This window comes from Symphalangus syndactylus, chromosome 1, assembly GCF_028878055.3.
Source record: "Symphalangus syndactylus isolate Jambi chromosome 1, NHGRI_mSymSyn1-v2.1_pri, whole genome shotgun sequence".
NCBI classification, from domain to species: domain Eukaryota; kingdom Metazoa; phylum Chordata; class Mammalia; order Primates; family Hylobatidae; genus Symphalangus; species Symphalangus syndactylus.
Genome location: NC_072423.2, coordinates 68,490,477 through 68,514,192, shown reverse-complemented (window position 1 = coordinate 68,514,192; position 23,716 = coordinate 68,490,477). Strand labels below are relative to the sequence as shown.

At 36.5% G+C, this 23,716-nt stretch overlaps 1 protein-coding gene and 1 pseudogene across 1 annotated transcript in view; one reads left to right on the top strand and one right to left on the bottom strand.

Annotated features, from left to right (window-relative positions):
- Positions 1 to 381: 381 nt before the first annotated feature.
- NDC80 (NDC80 kinetochore complex component) overlaps positions 382 to 23,716 on the bottom strand; it is a 46,814-nt gene continuing 23,479 nt past the window's right edge. The window contains exons 11-17 of the mRNA XM_055237008.2: positions 21,538 to 21,743; positions 18,875 to 19,027; positions 16,560 to 16,649; positions 10,893 to 10,985; positions 8,250 to 8,380; positions 6,226 to 6,328; positions 382 to 580 (exon numbers count right to left, since the gene is read on the bottom strand). Coding sequence (XP_055092983.2) covers positions 443 to 580; positions 6,226 to 6,328; positions 8,250 to 8,380; positions 10,893 to 10,985; positions 16,560 to 16,649; positions 18,875 to 19,027; positions 21,538 to 21,743 — 914 coding nt within the window. The 3' untranslated portion in view covers positions 382 to 442. The remainder of the gene's footprint in view (positions 581 to 6,225; positions 6,329 to 8,249; positions 8,381 to 10,892; positions 10,986 to 16,559; positions 16,650 to 18,874; positions 19,028 to 21,537; positions 21,744 to 23,716) is intronic.
- Positions 22,212 to 22,944, top strand: LOC129491233 (KATNB1-like protein 1; annotated as a pseudogene).

The following is a 23,716-nucleotide window of genomic DNA, read 5'->3' as shown; positions in this document are numbered from 1 at the left end:
TCGAGCACTGACATAACACCAACTGGAAAATGCCACACTTGACCTCATGAAGGATTTCAGTCAAAATTGTTTCATGCACAAAATTATTAAAAATATTGTATGAAATAACCTTCAGCCTATGTGTATAAGGTGTATAAATAAATCTCATGTTTAGATATGAGTCCTGTCCTCAAGATATCACAAGATTTCCAAAATCTGAAAAAAAAACAAAAAAACAAAAAAAACAAAAAACCCAACCCCCAAAAACCCAATTCCAAAACAATTCTGGTCCCAAGCATCTTGGGTAAGGGATCCTCAATCTGTATTTTGCCAACTTCTGGTTTAAATCATACCAACTTGTCTTCTCACCACTTGAAATTAGTAAGAAATGAGAGAGAAAAATACACTTTACTGAGACAATTTTATTCACTATGGATATATATACATGATCAACATTTTATCTTCATTCTTCAGAAGATTTAATTAGAGCAGCTTTCTTCTCATACTTATCTCTAATCTCTTTAATATTTTCCGAGAGATCTTCTGACATGCATTCTTCATATTCTCTATCAGCTTTAGCAATCTGCTCCTCAAGATGTTTCTAGTGAAGAGAATTAACAATTGTTAAAGTAAAAAAAAATTAACTTCTTTTAAAATGTTTAATTGTAAAATTTACAAACAAGAGAATAACATTTTTAAGTTAAGAATAAAAAGGGCCGGGCGTGGTGGCTCACTCCTGTAATCCCAGCACTTTATGAGGCTGAGGTGGGTGGATCACTTGAGGTCAGGAGTTTGAGACCAGCCTGACCAACATGGCAAAACCCCCTCTCTACTAAAAATACAAAAATTAGCCAGGTGTGGTGGTGTGTGCCTGTAATTCCAACTATGCAAGAGGCTGAGGCAGGAGATCACCTGAGCCTGGGAAGTGGAGGTTGCAGTGAGCCAAGACTGGACCACTGCATTCCAGCCTGCATCATAGAGCAAGATGCTATCTCCAAAAAAAAAAAAAAAATAAAGTAAAAAGAATATATTTGTATTCACCACGTAGGCTCTCTTTTTGTGCCCTTTCCTAATTGTATCTACTTTTTTCTCCCCAAGATATAACCTCTTGCCTGAATGGTGTTTTGCTTTTCTTTATATTATACCTTTATTACACACACACGGAGAGATGAATGTATGTCTAAATAATATATTGATTTAATAGTACCTGGTTTTAACCTTCATATTTATCAAATGATATTAAATATAATGTTCTATGACTTTTTCATCCAGTATTTTAAAATTCATTCATGTTACTACATATGGCTGCAGTTTATTCAATGGACTGCATAGTATTCTAGAATGAATATATCAACATTTACTTATTTTGCTGGTAATGAAGTTTCGTTTGTTCCCAGGTGTGGTAGGCTGAGTAACAGCCTTTCCAAAGATGTCCATGCTCTAATTCCAGAAAGGAACCTGTGACTATTAGCTTACATAGCAAAAGAAACTGTAGATGTGACTAAGTTAAGGATCTTGAGAAAAGGAGATTATCCTGCACTATCCAGGTGGGTCCTTAGAAGAGGAAATCACCAGTGTCAGAGTCAGAGAAGGAATTTAAGGACAGCAGCAGAAGGCAGAGAGGAGAGAAGACACCATGCACTGGCTTTAATGATAAAGGAAGGAGCTACAAGCCAAGGACTGTAGGTGTCCTCTAGAAGCCGGCAAAGGCCCCAGAAGGATTACAGCCCTTTGGACCCATTTTAGACTAACCTTAATAACTCTAAGATGATAAATTTGTGTTGTTTTAAGTCATTAGGTTGGTGGTAATTTGTTACATTAGCAATGGGAAACTAACATGCCACATTATTTTTTCTTGTTGTTGTTGTTTATTTTTTTGCTATTTCAAATACTGATACTGTAACAAATTACCACAAACTAGGTGGCTTAAAACAACAGAAATGGCCGGGCGCGGTGGCTCACGCTTGTAATCCCAGCACTTTGGGAGGCCGAGGCGGGCGGATCACGAGGTCAGGAGATCGAGACCACGGTGAAACCCCGTCTCTACTAAAAATACAAAAAAATTAGCCGGGCGTGGTGGCGGGCGCCTGTAGTCCCAGCTACTCGGAGAGGCTGAGGCGGGAGAATGGCGTGAACCCAGGAGGCGGAGCTTGCAGTGAGCCAAGACTGCGCCACTGCACTCCAGCCTGGACGACAGAGCGAGACTCCGTCTCAAAAAAAAAAAAAAAAAAAAAAAAAAAAAACAACAGAAATGTATTCTTTCAGCTCTGGAGGCCAGAAGTTTGAAATCAAGATGTCAGCAGGGCCATGGTCTCTCTGAAGGCTCTAGGGAAGAATCCTTATTTGCCTCTTCCCAGCTTCCGGTGGCTCCTGGCAGTCCTTGGTGTTCCTTAGCATGTGGCTGCTTCACCCCAATATCTGCCTCTGTCTTCACATGACCTTCATATAAGGATACCAGTCACTGGATTTAGGGCCTACCCTAATCCAACATGACCTCATCTTAACCAATTACATTTGCAAAGATCCTACTTCCAAATAAGGTCACCTTCTGTGATTTGGGATAGACATGACTTTTGCGGGGGGCACTATTCAACCTAGTACAGCCCCCTAGCATATAGTGTAAATATTTTTTTTAGGGCAAATATACCTAGAGTGAAAGTTGGTTTTTGGGATTGCCAAATTACTTTCTTATCTGTTTTTGTTTTTTTTTTTTGAGACAGAGTCTTGCTCTGTCGCCAGGCTGGAGTGCAGTGGTGCGATCTCAGCTCACTGCAACCTCTGCCTCCTGGGTTCAAGCGATTCTCGTGCCTCAGCCTCCTGAGTAGCTGGGATTACAGGCACACACCACCACACCCAGCTAATTTTTGTATTTTTAGTAGAGATGGGGTTTCACAATGTTGGCCAGGATGGTCTCGATCTCCTGACCTTGTGATCCGCCAGCCTTGGCCTCCCAAAGTGCTGGGATTACAGGTACGACCCACTGTGCCCGGCCGCCAAATTATTTTCTAAAATTATTTTATCAATTTACATAGTTGCTAGCAGTAAATTAGAACTCCCATTTCTCCACATCCCTGCTGGCATTTGGTAATGATCAAACTAAATTTTTGCCAATTTCTTAAGTGTGGAATATGACATATGCTTTCATATGTTTATTGGCCACCTTGGTTCTTTTGTGAAATTCTCATTCAAGTAAAATAATTATTTTTATTGATACATATCAGATGTATATATTTTCAGGGCCCCTTCAAATCTTTGGTCCATTTATTTATTTTTCAGAGGCCATTGTATATCTGGATGGTAATCCTTTACCAGTTGTGCTTTAAAAAACATCTTCTATCAGTTTGTGGCTTGTCTTTCCACTCTCTTTCCATGTCTTTTGATGTAGAGAAGATCTTAATTTTAATAAAGGTAAATTTGTAAATAATTTTTTTTGTGGTTTGTGCTTTTTGTGTCTAATTTAAGAACTCATTTACAACCCCGAAAGTATACAGATAGTTTCTTATAATTCTCGTAAAAGTTAAAAAAGTTAGCCTCACATTAATTTCTGAATCCGTCTGGAACTGATTTCTGTGTAGAGTTTAAGGTAGGGATCCAACTTCATTAACTGAACAATTCATTTTATCTGACTATGCTGAAATACTGCCTCTCTCACATATATTTCATGTCTATGCTCATGCATCTATTTCTGCACTCTTAATCACAGAGACTGGTCTTTCTGCATCAATACTACAATGTGCTAGTTATTACAGCTTTATAATAATTCTTGGTATGCCTAAACAGAACAACAACAACAACAAAACGTGATTTTGTGTCTCGCAGGAAAAGCAAAGTTTTTCTGTAAAGAATCAAATAATAACTACTTTAGACTTGGCAGTCTAGATGGTTTTCTTAACAATTGCTCAATTCTGCCACTGTAGCGCAAAACCAGCCAAAGATATACTGAAACAAATGAGGTGGCTGTGTTCCAATAAAACTTTATTTAAAAAAGCAGGCTGTAGGCCCAATTGGGCCTGCAGGTTGTAGTTTGCTGACCCTGGTCTAGAACATCAAGCTACATGTGAGACCTTTATGGGGCTCCAACCAGGAACTGCTCAAGTAAACACTTTGTCCCACAAGAAAAATATTCCATCTAAAGGTACCTTTAGCTCTAAACACCCCCACCCTGTTTTCTTTAGTCCAACTTCATTACTCATTGTAAAAGTTCCTCATTTTGCCTGATCCTGTTCAACAAATATTGTTTATTGGAACCACACTTCTATGGTTCTTCCATATTTTATGAAAGCTATTAAGAATTTATACTGATTAATCATAAATTTTGCATAGTGCAAAGTAAGTGCTTAGTGCTTGCTGAATTTGGTCTAATTTTCCCAATAACACCAAACTGTACAGAAACTAAAAAATAATAGGAACTTACCATTAGGTTTTCAAATCTAGCTTTATGTTAACTGATTAAAACATTGATAACTGTGATTACTTCACACAAATCCCTAGTGATAAGTTACTACTGAATTAACAAAGGACAGACAATAAAGCTGCAGATAATAGAAAATCACGGCCAGGCGCAGTGGCTCACGCCTGCAATCCCAGAACTTTGGGAGGCTGAGGCGGGCAGATCACTTGAGGTCAGGAGTTTGAGACCAGCCTGGCCACATGGTGAAACTCTGTCTCCACTAAAAATACAAATATTAGCCGGGCATGGTGGCACATGCCTGTAATCCCAGCTACTTGGGAGGCTGAGGCAGGAGAATCCCTTGAACATGGGAGGCGAACTTGCAGTGAGCTGAGATTGTGCCATTGCACTATTGCCTGGGCGACAGAGTGAGGCCGTCTCAAAAAATAAAAAAAAGAAAGAAAAGAAAGTCAGAGGTGCTAAGGATGTTCACAACTGTTTAGCACAACTGCTTCATTTTTACAGATGAAGAAACTGAGGACCCAAAGATGTAAAATGATACATAAAAACAGGCTCTGTCAACCTAAGCCATTAATTGTATGCTATGAATAAACTTTTACGCATCTAGAATAGAATTATTGTATACTATGCTTGGGAAAATGAGAACATATCACTCAGATAATTTTTTGTCCTATGGTTCAGATGAATAACACTGGTTGAAAAGGATCAGGCAAGGTTATAGAACCACTAAGTGCTTGAATTAGAAAGTGGGTAGAACCCATGTTTTCTGACATAGTAGCTAGGATGCTTTTCTTAGTTCTTCACACTAAAAAGTGAAGACCATTGGCACCAAGAAAGCAGCAGTTCAATGTCTTTCAGGGGAGAGGATGGGTAGTAGGGTATCACATGCTCATGTTTTCAATAAATGGAAGTCTATTAATATGATAAAGTGAATTTTTTTCTTAAACCATACTGAACTGGAAATATATTATCACCTAATAAATTAACCAAGAATTTTATAGTTCAGCGATTTATCTTAGCTTCTGGGGCTCTGTGCAGCAGGTTGGAGGGATAGTTTTATTGGTGAACTTTAGCTGCGTGAAGAGTGGGGATAAGGTGAATAAACCTCATACTTCTGAAATACTTTACTTTGTGCTTATATGAAATCACAGAAAGGAATAATGATCATCATAAGATAGGCCCTTTCACCTTAAGCTTAATGAAATCCTAAATGTACGAATGCAAATGTACTAATATGTTTTCAGTATGTAGAACATGGCCTGGCATAGCATCATTATACACTGTTGATGTAATACATAACATCATATGTTGTTTATGCAAATACAATAGATTACTTTATAAAATGCACAAGTGGGCTGGGTGCAGTGGCTCACGCCTGTAATCCCAGCACTTTGGGAGGCCGAGGCGGGTGAATCACCTGAGGTCAGGAGTTTGAGGCCAGCCTGGCCAACAAGGCGAAACCCCGTCTCTACTAAAAATACAAAAATTAGCTGGGCGTGGTGGCGGGCTCCTGTAATCCCAGCTACTTGGGAGGCTGAGACAGGAGAATCACTTGAACCCGGGAAGTGGAGGTTGCAGTGAGTTGAGACCATGCCATTGGACCCCAGCCTGGCTGACGAGAGTGAAATTCCATCTCAAAAACAAAAAAAAAAGCACAAGTGTTCCCCTGCATCACATTGCCACACCACTAGACAAGATTCTTCTGATAAATTTTTGCTAGATCATACTTTAAATAGAAATAAAATTCATCATTTAATTTCTATGGAAGAAAGCAGAAATATATCAAAGTTTTAAAAACCTTTCTTAGAACGTAGGAAAGACCATCACATACTTACCTCTACAGACCCAACATGTGTAGCAACCATCTCTAACAGACGTTGCAAGTTATTTCCCACTTTTCGTCTTTCTTCAGTCGTGGTTTGCACAACTAGCTGGTATCTGTAGAACAAAAACTCTCGTGTAAGTTGTCCAGGAAAAAAATTAATACATCAGTTCCAGTTAGCTCACTTCCCATTTCCACATTCAATAAAACCAAACTGTGATTGATTTTATGTGCTGCATACTATATGTATAATTTGTACCAGTCCCACTATCAATCATTAAAAGAGAAATATAAACATTTTCAAAGATCCTTTGCAAGCAACACAACAAAAGAGCACCAAAACTTCATGTTTTAACATATAAAGCTTTGGAGCGAAGGGTTATAACTGAGTCTCCAAAGGGATTGTAAACTCAAATGCTTTCTGGGCAAGACAAAAATTTGCAAATGGTGGAGTAGAAGTCTTACTTATAGGAATTCAAATTCAAATTAAAACCAATAAAATTGCAGGCCAAATAAACCTAAACTGAGTTTTCTCCCCTTGGCCTACAAACAAAGAAGTGAAGAGAAATGACTTTCACAAGACTTGTACTTGCAATCTCAAAGTAGGAAATTTTTCAGTTATTTGAGGGCAACTTAAGACTTAAAAAATGCATATTTTACATAAATGTACACGGAGCCTATGGATTAAGTGTTCAGTATATTGATTTTATATAAGTTGCACAAGAGCATTATATACACAGAGACAGAATATTATTTAAAGAAAGGATGCTATTATATAGTGTGGCTAACATTTTTCCTATGTAAGTTTTAAAAATTGTAAGGGAAACTGAGAAGGAGGAGATCCTGACAATGTATAATTTGATTATAAAGTACTTCTAAGAAATATAACAAAATATATAGGCAGTTCTGTTTGTTTGGAAATATGAGTGCAATCTGGCAAATTTCGTGTTTGCTTATGCCAATTTCTTTCCTGAGAAATACTTGGTGAATGCAGAAAACTGCACCCAGCTGAATCCAGATGCAAAAGAATATACACATGTAAGCACACACATCAAATGTACACCAGCTACTCAGTGCACTGCATATGTAATGAGCCACATGCATGCAGTACTGATGGTGCAATTTCCATCCCACTTCAGGTAACCCACTTTCTACCTCTTTACAGTAACTCACAGTCTGCAGCCTTCTGAATGCCCATTTCTCAAATCAAACTAGAGGTCTTTTTAATATGAAGGGTCCCATATTTATTGTAGCATTATGTGTTTCTTAGCCATTAAGTATGTGTATCATTGTGCTAACATTTTTGTTTGATTCTTATCTTTTGTTTATATGTGTCACTGATGGAGTTTTTAATTTTTTAAGAGATGGAGTCTTGCTATGTTGCCCAGGATGGCCTTGAACTTCTTGAACTTCTCAAGTGATTCTCCTGTCTCGGCCTGGTGAGTAGCTGGGACTACAGGTGTGTGCCACTGAGCCTAACTACTGATGAAATTTGTTAGTGCTGTGCCTCAATATCAGTTTTCCCATAGGTCCTGTGATTTTTATGGCATGATTTTGCACAGCATGGTAACTATTTAGAAGGCATATGTTGTGTTATAGTAGACTGACTATAATTTATAGTATAATTACATTTTACTATATAATATACATAATTTCTAGGAAATAAAAACATGAGCTCAGTGGAGTTCATTAAAGCTTAGTGGAATTTTATTAAAATTCACTAACAAATAGCCAAATTTATTTGAATTGATTTAAAATTTTTTATGTTGTTTTCAGGGATTAAAAGCCATGTATTAACTAGATCTAAAGACTAATGATTTCTTGGTAGACAGTAACTGTAATGCTAACAGAATGTATCTGTTGATAGGGAAAGTTCTCGAGTTATAAGCAGTTGTACTTAAGTTCTATATACCATTCTTTCCATCCTAAATAGCTGTATACTATAAATTAAAGCAAATAAAAATACATCTAATTTTATGGAATTGTTAAATTAATAATCTGAAAATAAACGTATAAATCTTGGTGAGATAAACTTACTCCCGCTGAACAGCATCTAATTCATTCATAGCTTCACTGAGCCCCTGGTTAACAGTACTTTCTAGCAGGTGCTTGTGTTTCTCCAAGGACTCAAGCTCACTGGCACATTTTTCATCCTCTTCCTCTGCTTCCTATCAGGATAAAGTCATGGTTATGGGTTTCTTGATATTCACATTCTGTATACTTTAGGTGGATTTAAAACAATTATAAAAAGCACTTAAATAAAATCAGGTTGCATCATTTGTATTCTCAAGATGCTTACTGTTTTACATGCAAGAGACTTTAAAGTGCTCCTTTGGGAATTCTGTATTATAAAAACAAATGTGGCTGGGCATGGTGGCTCATGCCTGTCATCCCAGCACTTTGGGAGGTCGAGGTGGGTGGATCACTTGAGGTCAAGGGTTTGAGACCAGCCTGGCCAGCAGGGTGAAACCCCATCTCTATTAAAAATACAAAAATTAGTTGGGCTTGGTGGCATGTGCCTGTAATCCCAGTTACTTCTGAGGCTGAGACGTGAGAATCGCTTGAACCCAGGAGGTGGAGGTTGCAGTGAGCTGAGACTGTGCTATGGCATTCCAGCCTGGGTGACAGAGCAAGACCCTGTCTCAAAAAAAAAAAAAAAAAAAGTGATTTTATTATTTTTAAATTTGAAAATATTTATTAAAATTTAAAATATATATAACTTTTAACTCAATGGTTCTGCTTCAGAAATTTATCAAAGGGAAGGAATGGAAAAATACATAAAGATATACAAAGATATTCACAGCAACATTATTTGTCAGTTGAAAATTTAGGAAAAAATTAATCAGGGGCTAGCTAAATAAGTTATATATATATACTTATGTATATATGTAAAATAAAAACACAACAGAAGGATTGCTCTCTCTACATTTGTATGAAAAGATATCCATGATATCTTTTCTTGAGAAAGACAGATTATGAAAAACTATGTATAATTTGGTACCATTAAAAAAATATATGTTTGTATATCTGGAAGACACTCCCTAAACTTTAACCGTTGTTTCTAGTGATGGGATTATGGTAGATTATAAGGTACATTTCAGTTTCCATTTTATACATTTCTCTCTTAAGTCTCTATTGTTTGTAATGAGCATTTATATTATGAACAAAAAATACTTTTTCCTTTAAAAAAATTAAAAAGTCATTTTATTCTCAAAGATGCAGAAACTAAATAAAATTGGTTCAGTTTTCAGGGTGCCAAGGTCAACTAGCTAGAATTTATTAAGTGAAGTTTTTTAGTTTTTTGGTGAGTTGGAAGTATTTACCAAATGTGACCTTTTCAAAAAGCTTGCATAGGATTCATTCAGCAGTATTTTCCAGTCTGAACAACAGGAAATTTTATAATATTTTAATTAAGATTTTTTCCCATGAGCTTCAAGGAGGCCTTATCTAGGTCCTTATTTCACAGATGTATTAACTATGCACAGGCAAAGTAGCCCAAATTAATCATTTCTAAGGTTTGTGAAGATTAAGTATCATAAAACCTTTCATTTAAGTGCGTCAGAGAGTAAACTCAAGCATTGTCATGGAGGATGTGTGAAAAAAGAAAAATGATTACCAATGTCTTATATTTCACATTTAGATCATATTATGTGGTGTATTTTCTAAACATTTCACACTGTTTAAGAAAACAAATAGGTCCTAAATATAACATAAGCCAAGAGAAAATTTTCAATTCCTAATACTTTGTTGACATAAGTAAAAAATATTGGCATAGTTAAAATTTTCACATGAATTGTGTAAGTGGTAATGAATAGAGTCATCTGAATACTTTAAGTAAAATGCTGGTCAGACAGTAGAATGTTGAAGAATCAGTCTTTTTATTTTACCCACCTTCTAGATTGCATGTAAACAGTCTTTGGAATTTGATCAGGATAGTAAGTTTACAATGACTCTTGGCGGGCAACTACATATTCAAAAGACCTTATTGGGGTTCAGGTTTTAGCAGTACATAACACTAAATCTCTACAAAAAGGTAGGAGAGATTCTGTTTAGTTTTGCAAGGATACTGAGACACCTATGCAAGTATAAAATATCAGATAAAGGAACAGCAAATGTTCCATTTATTTATTTATTTATTTATTTATTTATTTATTTATTTATTTATTTTGAGACAGAGTCTCGCTGTCGCCCAGGCTGGAGTGCAATGGCGCGATCTCGGCTCACTGCAGGCTCCGCCCCCCCGGGGTTCACTCCATTCTCCTGCCTCAGCTTCCCGAGTAGCTGGGACTACAGGCGCCCGCCACCTCGCCTGGCTAATTTTTTGTATTTTTAGTAGAGACAGGGTTTCACTGTGTTAGCCAGGATGGTCTCGATCTCCTGACCTTGTGATCCGCCCGCCTCGGCCTCCCAAAGTGCTGGGATTACAGGCGTGAGCCACCGCGCCCGGCCGCAAATGTTCCTTTTCTATGGTAAAATAGCCCTAATCCAGAAAAATGTCCTTTAAAGAACAAAATAAAATAACTCCTTATGATAAACTTTGGCAGAGAAAACTAACCCAAGATACAAATTATAGGATGTATATAGCTTAAAGATTTTGGTTTTGATGTCAGAATATGTGACTCATCAAGCAATCATGACATAGCTTTCGATAACCTACGCAAATTGTGGCAAAGTTCTTACCTTAATTTTTTGTTGGTAAAGATCATCCAGCTTTTGAACTTCTTCTTTCAGAGTTCTCACACTTCTCTTGCTTTCTGTTATCATTGCATTCAACTGGGGAAATAAAACTTTGGTTGAGAAATCATAACTATACATCAAAGATATTTTAACAAGTTACAGAGTTTTTATAGTATCTATCAACTAACTGAACAATGTTATTTCTTCTAGTCCTTTTGGACTCTCACTTATCATCTGTCCAAAAACTTTATTATTCTCCAAAGAGAAATTAATTTTAAAGAAACCTCAAAGTTAACGATGTTAATATCTGTTTTTCCACTAGTTGTTGTGGGAGTGCTTTTTAAGCTCTCATATATATTATATGTTATTAATATTGTTATATTAATTTATTCACATATAAATAATTTTTGCCTCTGGATTTGAAATCTAGCTTTATTTAGACTATATCTACTACAGCTATTTAGCTTTTCATTTGTATGTTCATTTTCTAAAATGTTAAAAAAGAATTGTTTATATTAATTTTATTGGATGTTTGCTATTAGTTATAGTCATGCATTCCTTCAAAAAGTAATAAGGTAACCACATTTAATCTTGTTAAAGCTTCAACTTTAAGATCAGTTGAAACCAAAACTGAAAGAAAAAAGTGTTTTTCAAGTTCATTTCCTGTTGGCAAGTGCTGATACCAGTTGATGTCAGCAATTAATAGAGAATGTTATTCAGCTATACCAAGAGGAAACTGTTTCCTGCAGGAAACATAGTGAAATGTATAAATAGCTGACTTTTGTTAAAAGGATAATTCTACACACATATGAAATTAAAAAAAAATTTAGGGGTTCAAATTTAGTGAAGCTATTGTTATTTGCTACAAAACACAGGGTAGTGACATATACAACTAGCATATGCCCAGAACTCAAAACCAGATCTAACACCAAGAACTTTTTCTGAAGGTATGTTATATCTGCAGTAACTAACAAGTTAAACAAGTTGTTTTAAATTCACCTGTAATAACAACAACAGTTACTCAAGTAACCAGAACTTCCACGGATCCTCGTAGTTGGTCAAAAGCATGTTTACTGATCTCTGAGCAGCTTCCACTTTCCATGTTAGCATTACTAAAGCTGCATTAATTACTTAAACATTTTTTTCTGATTCCCAAAGTACACATTTCCATTGTGTATATATATACACATATACATACACACACACACATATACACACACATTGTGTATATATATATATACATATACACACACATACACATATGTGTATATATACGTATATATACACACATACACACACACACACACACAAACACATACATATAGCCCGACTCCAATTGCCTACTGAACATTCTCCACTTTGATGCCCCAGAGACCTGAAACTCAGCATATCCCAACCTACAATTCTCTCTTCTATACCCTTCTCTTTTATATTCTCTATCAAGGTAAAGAACATCACCACATACCCATCTGCCAAAGATAAGACACCTGGGCGTTCTTGATTTCTTTCTTGGCCTTCACACACAAATGGACAACCAAACTGTTGTTTCTATCTTTAAATCTCCTTTCTCCGTCTTCACTGTAATAGCCTTGCTTTGGGTCCCTACCATTTACTATTCACTGTATAAGATATTGATAGGTCTCTTAATTGCATGGCCTAGTCTCACGCACGTCTAATCTATTCTTCAAAAGGCCAATAGTGTGAAATTACTAAAATAACAATAATTATTATTTCCTTACTTATAAATCTTCATTGATCTCCACTGCCTAAAGGATACAAAAAATTCAACCAGTAAGCAAGCCGCTTCATAATTAGGTTCTTGTCTCTCCAGGCTTCTCCCTTATCTCACACTCATGGTAATTTATTCATATGCTGTGCTCTTTGTTTTTTCTTTTTGGAGAAAGGGTCTCACTTCGTCACCTAGGCTGGAGTGCAGTGGCACAATCTCAGCTCACTGCAGCCTCCACCTCCAGGGTTCAAGCAATCCTCCCACCTCAGCCTCCGGAGTAGCTGGGACTGCAGGTGCACGCCACTACACCCAGCTAATTTTTGTATTTTTGGTAGCGGCTGGGTTTTGCCATGTTGCCCGGCTGGTCTTGAACTCCTGAGCTCAAGCAATCCACCCGCCTTGGCCTCTCAAAGTGCTAGGATTATAGGCATGAGCCACCATGCCCGGTCCATGCTGTACTCCTTGGTCTCTGGTCCTCAAGCTGTATGTGTGTGTGCATGCATGTGGATGAACACGAGCATCCTTCTGTGTATCCATTGGCCAACTCCTACTTGTTATTCACAACTCAGCCCAGCTATCACTTCTCTCAGAAGGAGCCCGTACTTAAGTGTATTATGAGAATCCATAGTGCACTGTATTCACATTACAAAAAGCTATAATAGAAGAAATTGTTTTCATGCCCATATTCCCACTTAAAATGAAGTTCACAAAGGCAGATGCTGCACTGTACTAGTATCACCATCTATTACGGTACTATGCACATAAGCACTCAAAAAATATTTGCTGCATAAATTTCAGTTTCAAATATTTAACTTTAACCTTTATTTACATTCATATTCATAAGTGTGATTAGCTTAATTTCTTCTTTTTGTGATATCTTTGTCATGTTGTGGTATGAGGCCCACATTAGCCTTATAAATGAATTAGGTCTCTTTATGCTCTATGATAATTTACATGTCACAGAAATCATCCAGTCTTCAGTATTTGAAAACAGTGACCTGTGAAATTATCCGTTATTGGAGTCTTTTGAAGAGCAAATTCTTTTTTTTACTTTGATTTCTGGTTACTTACATACTTTGACTTTTTTGGGATTTCTATTATTCAGGTTATAATCCATTTCATCAAAAAATTTTAAACATAAATTTCTGTTTATACTATATTACTTCATAATTCAAATACATTTCCACCATCTCTATAAACTATTTCTCATTTTCTATTTTCCTGCTTTTTCTTAAATGATTTTGGCAATTATTTTAAGATACTTTTCAGGTTAAATGTTTCGTTACTCTAATTTATTAATTTCTGTATAACCTTTATTATTTCCAGTTGCATTTTACCCCATCCCATTTTAACTTAGTTAAACTATTTGTCCAATAGGGAAAACAATTTTAGTTGTTAGTCTCTGTATGATATTACTGATCTCTCCCTTCTTGAAAAGTTTTCCTGGCTGGGCGCAGTGGCTCACGCCTGTAATCCCAGCACTCTGGGAGGCTGAGGTGGACGGATCACGAGGTCAGGAGATCGAGACCATCCTGGCTAACACGGTGAAGCCCCATCTCTACTAAAAAATACAAAAAATTAGCCGGGAGTGGTGGCGGGTGCCTGTAGTCCCAGCTACTCGGGAGGCTGAGGCAGGAGAATGTCGTGAACCCTGGAGGTGGAGCTTGCAGTGAGCCAAGATCGCGCCACTGCACTCCAGCCTGGGTGACAGAGTGAGAAAAAAAGAAAGAAAAGTTTTCCCTACTTTGGCTTATATATATTACATATATATATAAGCATATTCTCTTCTGTTGTTCTCCAACCAATTTTGTCCACTTTTTCTAAGAGTTTTCCCCAGAATCTCCTTCCTTTGCCAGGCCCTACTCTTTAGGATTTAGTCCTCTGCCACTTTCCCCTCCACATTCATCCACATATATGGCTTCAATCATTACATATGCTCTAATGACCCTCAAATCTGTATTTTCAGCCCTGATCTCCTTCTTACATTCTGAATCTATAGCTTCTGCTTCCTCCTGGATATCCCACAGACAGCAAGCTCAGCATCTCCAACACTGTCCCCACCATACCCTGCTCTCAGTTTTCCTCCTCTAGGTTAATAGCACTATGATCCACTCAGTTGCCCACATCAAAAATATGGAAGTCATGTTGATACTTCTTCTCCTCAAGCTTGCACATTCAGCCATGAAATCCTTGGGTTCTACCTCCTTAACATTTCCTAAACCTGTTTCCTTCCCTCTAGTTCTACTATACATTGGTTTAAGTCACCTAACATTTTCAATTGCATTCCCTCTAAGCCATGTTTTCCTGTAGCCCAAAGGGTTTTGTAAACTTAAAAATCTGATGAGCATAACTGTACCTATGTCAGCCTTTTTCTCTATATGGGAGTGCCTGAAGGATGTATTTATCTTTAGGACACTAACATGGGGCCTAGTCTATAGTAGGCATTTTATAACTTTCCCCCATCTATAGCCTTTAAAAAGTTCAAGTCAGTCTGAAAGGTTTTAGACATGAAGTTCCTGTTGTTTGGAATTCATACCTTTCGAGAATCTCCAGGTTTTAGTACCCATTCCAACAAAAAACAGAAATCAAAATGAAGCAGGCTAAAGGAAGACTTCACTGCAAATAATCATCATTCCCAGGGAGCAGTCCAAATTCTTCATCTTTTCTCCATAGATATTTTAGAAATCTCAAATTACAGTAATAATAGTATGATGTGATGAAACTCTTCACTTACCTAATGTTACAAATTTTTCTATTTTTCTGAGAATGCAAAAATTCTAATACAAAGTAAGTCTTGATAGAATTTATTAATATTTGAAAAATGTCTTTCTGTGGGTTACTAGCATAATTATTTGTGAAATGTCACAGGTTTTGTTTCCAGATGAGAAAAAATAAACAAGCTTCTCTTCTGAGAAAACATAAAATTTCATTTTATATCTTGAAATCTATTAGCCAGATCACGGTAGTTCCTGAAGAGCTGAATTAACAAGTGGTTTCCTTTAACTGCTTGGTAGCCTATAAATTAAATCCTTTGTGTGTGCATTTGAGAAGTAGCTTAACTTTTCTTAACTAACAATGCTTACTTTAAAGGTTACTAAATACAATAATAGAATTTTCCTTTTCAGGGATATAGGTGATATTAAGGATCTCAGAAGCACAGACTACCTGAAATTCACTTTTGGAAATAGACTGCAAAAGGAATTTGAGTTCTCCTGAAATTCCATGATCCAGAATGCAAAAACTTGGTAAAAAGAAACCTCTTGATCTATCACAGCTAATTAGCCTCTAACAGCTATAGCCATAATGATACTTGCCTACTTTCAAGGTAGCCACCTGAAACCTCTTTTAGTATAAAAATATTAAATTATCTCAAGTTAGAGGCACTTCTCTATTAAAAAAAGGAAAATTTACTTAGTTTCATCTTGCTTCATCATATGTGATATGTGAAGGCTAGGATGTTTAAATGTCTTAATAAGTTACTTCAAATATCTCTGTCGAGGGTATACCCAATTCTCATTTTTTCATAGTTTTATTAAAAAATTAATTCCTTAGCAATCAGAAACCACAACTAACATTTAATTTTAGGTTTTAAAATCTAACTTTTGCTTTATATGACTTTTTTTTTTTTTTTGAGACAGAGGCTTGCTCTGTTGCCCAGGCTGGAGTGCAGTGGCGCAATCTCGGCTCACTGCAAGCTCCGCCTCCTGGGTTCAAGCCATTCTCCTGCCTCAGCCTCCCAAGTAGCTGGGACTACAGGTGCCCACCACCACACCCGGCTAATTTTTTGCATTTTTAGTGGAGACGGGGTTTCACCATGTTAGCCAGGATGGTCTCGATCTCCTGACCTCGTGATCCACCCGCCTCAGCCTCCCAAAGTGCTGGGATTACAGGCGTGAGCCACCGCGCCCGGCCTATATGACTTTTTATGTTTTATTACTTACTTGTTCTAAAGTATCCTCCAAACCCATTTTTTTATTTAGAGCTTTATTAATTTCTTCTTCAGTTTCATTCAGGAGTTCCTTAAGAGGTACCTATAAAATACACAGGAATGTGGGTGACATATAACATTTCATTACAAAATATCCCTTCTGAAGCATCTACACACTGTGATAGGAGGAATCACTTTTGGAGAAAAAGTGAAGTTATAACATTTTAAATCTAATATACTGTCAAACAGAAACAAAACTAGTTTTTAATCAAATTTCTGTAAGTGTAGACTATAACCTGCTTTTGGTTTTGAATACTTGCAAAATTCAAGATTTGCTCATCTATCCTGGAAATTTATTGCTATTATTTAAACACTTTACAAGTACACTTAGTTTACTGTAGTATTTTTTTTGAAAACAATTTACATGTAGGTTGTATTTTTATGCTATGTTATCCAGAAGTATCAATTTCTCTTAATCCTTTTCAACTGTGTAGTCTTAGGATTCTCTGCTTGTATTTCTTATGTTTATTCTGTTCTACTGACTTTAACACAGCACTTCATTGCTTGTCATTTTTCTAAACTGAGGTGAAATTCACACTTTAAAATGGTTAAACTGAAATACTTAGGTTAAAATGACATTAACATAAAATTAAACATACAACATAAAATAAACATAAAGTTTAACATAAAATTATAGTGTGTAATTCAGGGGCATTTAATACAGTAACCATCACCTCTAGTTCCAAAACATTTTATTACGCTGAAAGAAAATCCCATATGCCATTATGTTTTAAGTAGGTCTTTTGAAGTTATTGCTGGGTTTTAATTTTGGCCTGCTCCTTGCAAAAGATGCAGTGGCCTCTTTAATCTCTCTTTCTCTCTGTTTTTTTTTTTTTGAGATGGAATCTCACTCTGTTGCCCAGGCTGGAGTGCAGTGGCGTGATCCTGGCTCACTGCAACCTCTGCCTCTGGGTTCAAGCGATTCCTCTGCCTCAGCCTCCCGAGTAGCTGGGACTACAGGTGTGCACCACCACACCCGGCTAGTTTTTGTATTTTTAGTAGAGATGGGGTTTCACCATATTGGCCAGGCTGCTCTTGAACTCCTGACCTCGTGATCTGCCCACTTAGGCCTCCCAAAGTGCTGGGATTACAGGCCTGAGCCACCGTGCCCGGCCTCTCAAATCTCTTAAAGAACTTTTCACCAAGTACTACTTATAACACTTGGCTTTGTACCTTATTGATTCTATTTTATTGTTCTATTATTATGTAAAACTATTTCTAGAGATGAAAGCAAAATTTCTCCTTGAGCATATTCATTCTTTTTGCATTGTGTAATCTTTTCTACAAGAATGTGATTCATGTAATTATTTTCTTGCATCAGCCATGTCAAACTACTCAAAACAGTGGTGAGCAAACTCTGCCTGCCTATCTATAGATAGATTAGTAATAGACTAAATGTTTACTGGATGTATCTTTTCTATTGAAAATGACTATAGCTTGATTTAATCAATGTCTGTCCACTCACAAACTGTTATCTCTGGTAAAGTAGGGATGTATGTTTCTTGATATTTTATCTCCAACACGCAGCTGGTCTGGAACATACTACGCACTCAATAAATACTTGTTAAATGAATAATTCTCAAGGGAAAAATGTATAGCTTTTGACTTTAATAAACATTCTTCTATTCAAAACTGAAGTATTTTGAAAACTGGCATTTTTAGGGGCAACTCAAATACTAAAATCTATAAATAACTGACAAGTTACAATAGAGCTATTTAAAAATTTTCTTCCCAAAATTAATTCCTTGGCCATATTTTAAAATTAGGCACCAATTTCTCCTTGTTGATTACCAGTGTTCTTAGTACTCTTAACACATTTTATGCCTTCATGTGTGCCCTTGTGCCTGGAATTCTTTCTACAGACCCTTCCTATAAATGCCTCATCTTTCAAGATTTCATTCCACGGTTACCATCTCCAGAGTCTTTTTTGCTACATGGGAAGAACTGATCTTTTCACTGTAACTTATAAAGACTTCTAATTAAGCACATATATAGCATTTATTTATGTCTTTCTCCTCTGGGGGGATCATTAGCAACTTGACAATAAGGGTTAGGCCCTCTTTGTTTTTATAGTACTGGCATCTATTTTATATGTAATCATTTTTTTTACTGGATAGTTGAAGATTTCTATGACCAAGAAGAAAGAAGATACAGTTTCAGTGTTTTATTCCTTTGTTTAGTACTGGGTTATGAACATGCCAAAGTTCAAACTCTTAGAGATACCAATCATAGAATTAAAAAATCTTAAAAGTAGTCATGATTACTTACATAAACTTGAGCCCTGTATTTGACAAGGCAGTTGGCACCAGCCTCGGGATTAAACTTAATTTCAAAGTCATAACCTTTGGAACTCTCAGCACCTTTAGGAATAAGTTTTAATTTTCTAGCCAATTTGTGATACTCTGCTAATTGTGTTTCAATCTGTAAGAAGAGAACAAAAAAAGAAATGTTAAAGCAGCCCCATTCCATGTTTTTTTCAATTGGCATTTCTGCAATTTTATACAAAACATATCACACCATTTTTTGTAGTTTACTAATTCAGTAATCTTTAGCAGTAAGAGTAGCAGTTTTAAAATATACAAAGAAGATAAGGTTTTAGTAACACTTAAATTTACAGAATAATTAAGACTATCAATTGGTGTGTAATGTACTACTATCTTCCATTTATCTGACAGCTTGGAATAAGAATCCATATTTAGGTATTAACTAAAATTTACTTTTTGAAGTGCCAGATAAAGAAATTATGAAATATGTAAAACAAACCAACCTTAGTTTTGTCAATGTACAAATTAAAACATTTCATGTATCCAAAATAAGTAGAATGTAATCATTTATGTCTGAAAATGTTATTTTAACTGTATTGATAAAAATATTTTAGTAATATATTTCACATTTCCTGCTCTCCTTCCTTCTTCCTTCAGGGCTCTGTTCAAATAAGGTCATCAGAAAGGCTTTCCCTTAATATAGCCCCCTAATTCTTCTAAATGCTTATTTTGTTTTATTTTTCTTCATAGCCATCATCACTACCTGACATATATTTGTTCATCTCCACTTCCTGAATATAAGTTCCATGAAAACAGCTCTATCTTCAGCACCTAGAACAGTGCTTGGCATATAGTAGATACTTAATATTTGATTGAATAAATGAATTTGCAGAGTCTAGGCAACTTGTTTTTAATCTGCTTCCTCCATTAAATGCATACTTCGTTTCTCATTGTTATTACCCATCCATAAAAATCAATTTGAGTGAAGGAATGCAATGGTAAGAGCACACATTGGAACTTGCTTAATCAATTTGCAATTTCCAAAAATGCATTAGATCTCAAAAGCAATATTACTTATACATTAAATTTTGGGCTTATTACTTATACATTAAATGTTGGCTAAATTGGTAATGTATTACCCATAACATTGAAATTAAGTTGAATAATTGGCTTGTCTCATGCCGAGGTCCAGACCCATATATATAACAGCCTATTCCCTATTTTCACTTGGACGTGGATGTAACACATCCATCCCCATTCCTGTCTCACAACTTCTTCCTTCTCTTCTCTCCCTGAGTGAGTGGCACCTGCCCAATTACCCAAGCCAGACAAGGCAACCACTTCCTCCCGCTTTCATCAAGTCTCATTCACTCTACCTCTAAGTTGTCAGAATCTACCTACTTCTTTGAATCCTTACTATCTTTAACTTTATTTATTTATTTTTTTTAGACAGAGTTTTGCTATTTTTGCCCAGGCTGGAGTGCAATAGTGCGATCTTGGCTCACTGCAACTTCCGCCTCTGGGTTCAAGCGATTCTCCTGCCTCAGCCTCCCAAGTAGCTGGGATTACAGGCACATGCCACCACACCTGGCTTCTTTTTGTATTTTCAGTAAAGACGGGGTTTCGCCATGTTGGCCAGGCTGGTCTCAAAGTCATACTTCTGATGATCCACCTGCCTTGGCCTCCCAAAGTGCTGGGATTACAGGCGTGTGCCACTGCACCCGGACCGAATCCTTACTATCTTTTAGAGAATGATAGTAATTTCTTATTAGATTGCTGCCACAGATTTTCACCTTATCAGAAATAAGATCTTTCTGAGATGAAACCACACTTGTTTAAAAATTTTAGGGCCTTCTTAGAGCTTTCTGGATAAAGTCCAAACTTCCTAACAAGAAAAGAGTCTTCATCCTCTGGTCTATGCTTATCTCTTGAGTCTCATCTCTTGCTCTGTCCCACTTGCTATTAAGCTCCAGCTGTATGAAAAACTTACACTTCAGACTGTTTTGTCTCTGAACTTTCCTATACATAATTCTTTGGCAAATCCCCTACCTGTGCCATGCTAACCCTTCCCTATACTTCCCAATTCAGTTCAGTTGTTCCCTCTTTAAGAAATTCTCTTCTAAAAACCTCGCAGCCATCTCTCCACACCATGTACACTAAATTTGGGCTAGGTATACTATATGTTTCCTCAGTACCCTGTGCACCAAACATCTATTAGAGGTCTCATTTCATGGGAGTAAATGCAAACTCAGTTGGAAGTTTTTGAGGGGAAAGCCAGTGTTTTATCTTTATTTCTTCTATGCCTAGCATAAGTGACACACAGCAGATGTTCAATCTTAATGTTTAAGTAGTGAATAGGTGAATGAAGGACTCATTTCCTCTTCTACAGAGTAAAAGGAGTGGGACATATGAACATTATTTTCATAGTTTTAGAGACTTTTTTGTTTACTTTTTCGTTGGGTTATGAGATATAACTTATCTTAAATTTGAGAGAAATTGGGATGTTGCTGAATTGACATAAAGGGATGAGTGTTTCATTAAAATGTCAATGCTAATGTTTTACCTCTTAAGCCAATTTACTCTACCCACTGACTTCTTCTTAATTGGGACAGACCGTTAGAAAGGTCAGCTATGATGAGTTGCCACTCTGGAAATGGTATGACATACCGCTTCTTTGCCTCTGGCATATTTTAACTCCTCATTCCACAACTTCTGCTGTTCAGCTTCCAGGTCCTTGGTTAATTTATTAATAGTCTGCTGCAATTCATTTCTTTCATGATTTATTCGCTCAATGTCTGCAACTGAGTACTTCTGGTTGTCAATAATATTCTGTAGTCGAGTGTTCTCCTGTTTTATTGTTTCACATTCTAGTTCTGTGTTGGAAAAAAAACAAATTTTTAATGTATCTTCAATTCTTACAAAGAAACAGATGCCATCATGTAATAGAGCTAAGATATCTAAATTTCCAAGTCATATATATATGTGTATATATATATTATATATATGTTTTTATATATAGTTTATACATATAAAAATTTCCAAGTCTCATACATATATATATATTCTCATTTTTTGGGATAATTCTTTTTAATCTTACTTTGTTTATAACATTCTGGAAGATAAGACAATTAAAGTTTTATGTTAAGAAACTTATTTCCCTATTAGCTTGCAATGGTTTTCAAAAAGTACTACATGAAAAAAATGTGGCTTCATAAATAATGACTGCTATTAAGAATCCTGGGTTCATGCATGCATCCACATCTGAATGGCTCTGCATGGGGCCAAGGGACATTCTAGGCTGAGGCTCCATGATACCACAAGGTGCCAATATTTAAGAGAATATGACATTTGAAACTCACAATGTGAAAAAAATGGAACTTTTTGTAATATCGAGGATCACTCCATTGACCTTCCTAGAAAAAGGATCTCTAATTTCACTAACAAAACATGAAGAAGGTTAAGAAGTCTCCAAAACAGTTGGCTGCTTACATAAACAGAACAGTTGGACAAGGTGTGAAAAGCCCAGATTAAACCACATAAGGCAGTCTATTTCAGAAAGTTAATCATCCGTTTCTAAATTCTTGTTACAGAAACAACAGTTGCCTAGAAGTGGGGATTGTGCCATGGCAAATAAGAAAATGAACTGACTTGTGCAGGCTACCTGCCTGGAAAATTAAGCCATGATAGTTGAGTCACACATATTTGGTTAATTCCAATGATTCTGGTTCTTCCCAAACAGAAAACCCATCATCAAAATATAGTGGGTTTTTTTCTAAGGTTTCTCAGGACCATGAAACAATGGCCAAAATTTTGTTCAGCAGGAAAACTGTTGATTTTTTTCTGAAAAAGCTCATTGAATGTAGCTTTAACTTTCTGGAGAAAGAGAAGCATAAGTGAACTTGTAGCTTCTTTGGTGAGGATAGAAGAACTTGGAGTTGTGGTAGATTGCCTTCTTGTGCTTACCAACAGTTTACAGAAGAAAGCCAGTACACTTGTTACTGCTAGTAAAGTCACTGCTTAAAAGCAAATTTGAAGAGTATGTAATAGTTGATTAAATTGGCTTCAATGGCCAGGTGCGGTGGCTCACGCCTGTAATCCAGGGCTTTGGGAAGCCCTGAGGCAGGCGGATCACCTGAGGTCAGGAGTTTGAGACCAGCCTGGCCAACATGGTGAAACTCTGTCTCTACTAAATTAGCTGGGCATGGTGGCGCATGCCTGTAATCCCAGCTACTCGGGTGGTTGAGGCATGTGAATCACTTGAATCTGGGAGGCGGAGGCTGCTGTGAGCCGAGATTGTGCCACTGCACGCCAGCCTGGGAGACAGAGTGAGACTCTGTCTTGGGAAAATAAAATAAAATAAAATAAACTAGCTTCAAGCAGTCATAAAAAGGTGGTGGTCAGAATTATCATCCGAACAGAAATTATAAATGATAGAAATATTGTTTTAAAACAATTAAGTGGATTGTAGGAAATCCATAGGAAAATCATCTTACTTTGGTTCCAGGATATACTGGTATATGATGAGATGCCATAAATAAGAATCAGGATACAGATGCTTATTTATTACAGTCGCATTGAGAGATTTCATCTACTAAAGAGCATCTGGTTATTCAAAACATAGTTGGACTATATGATTTACAAAAAAAGTTATTGTCTGAGGACTGTGAATTGTGGAAGAATTGTCGAAACCATTTTTTTCTTTAAAAGGACACATAATTAAACCCCTAATGAAATCTTAACAGTCTACTTCACATTGAAGTGGAAAAATAGCGTAAAAGAACAGCTTCAACTTCAATGAGGTAAAAGTACACTGTGAAGACTGTCTGCCTTTGGGATATGTGGTTAT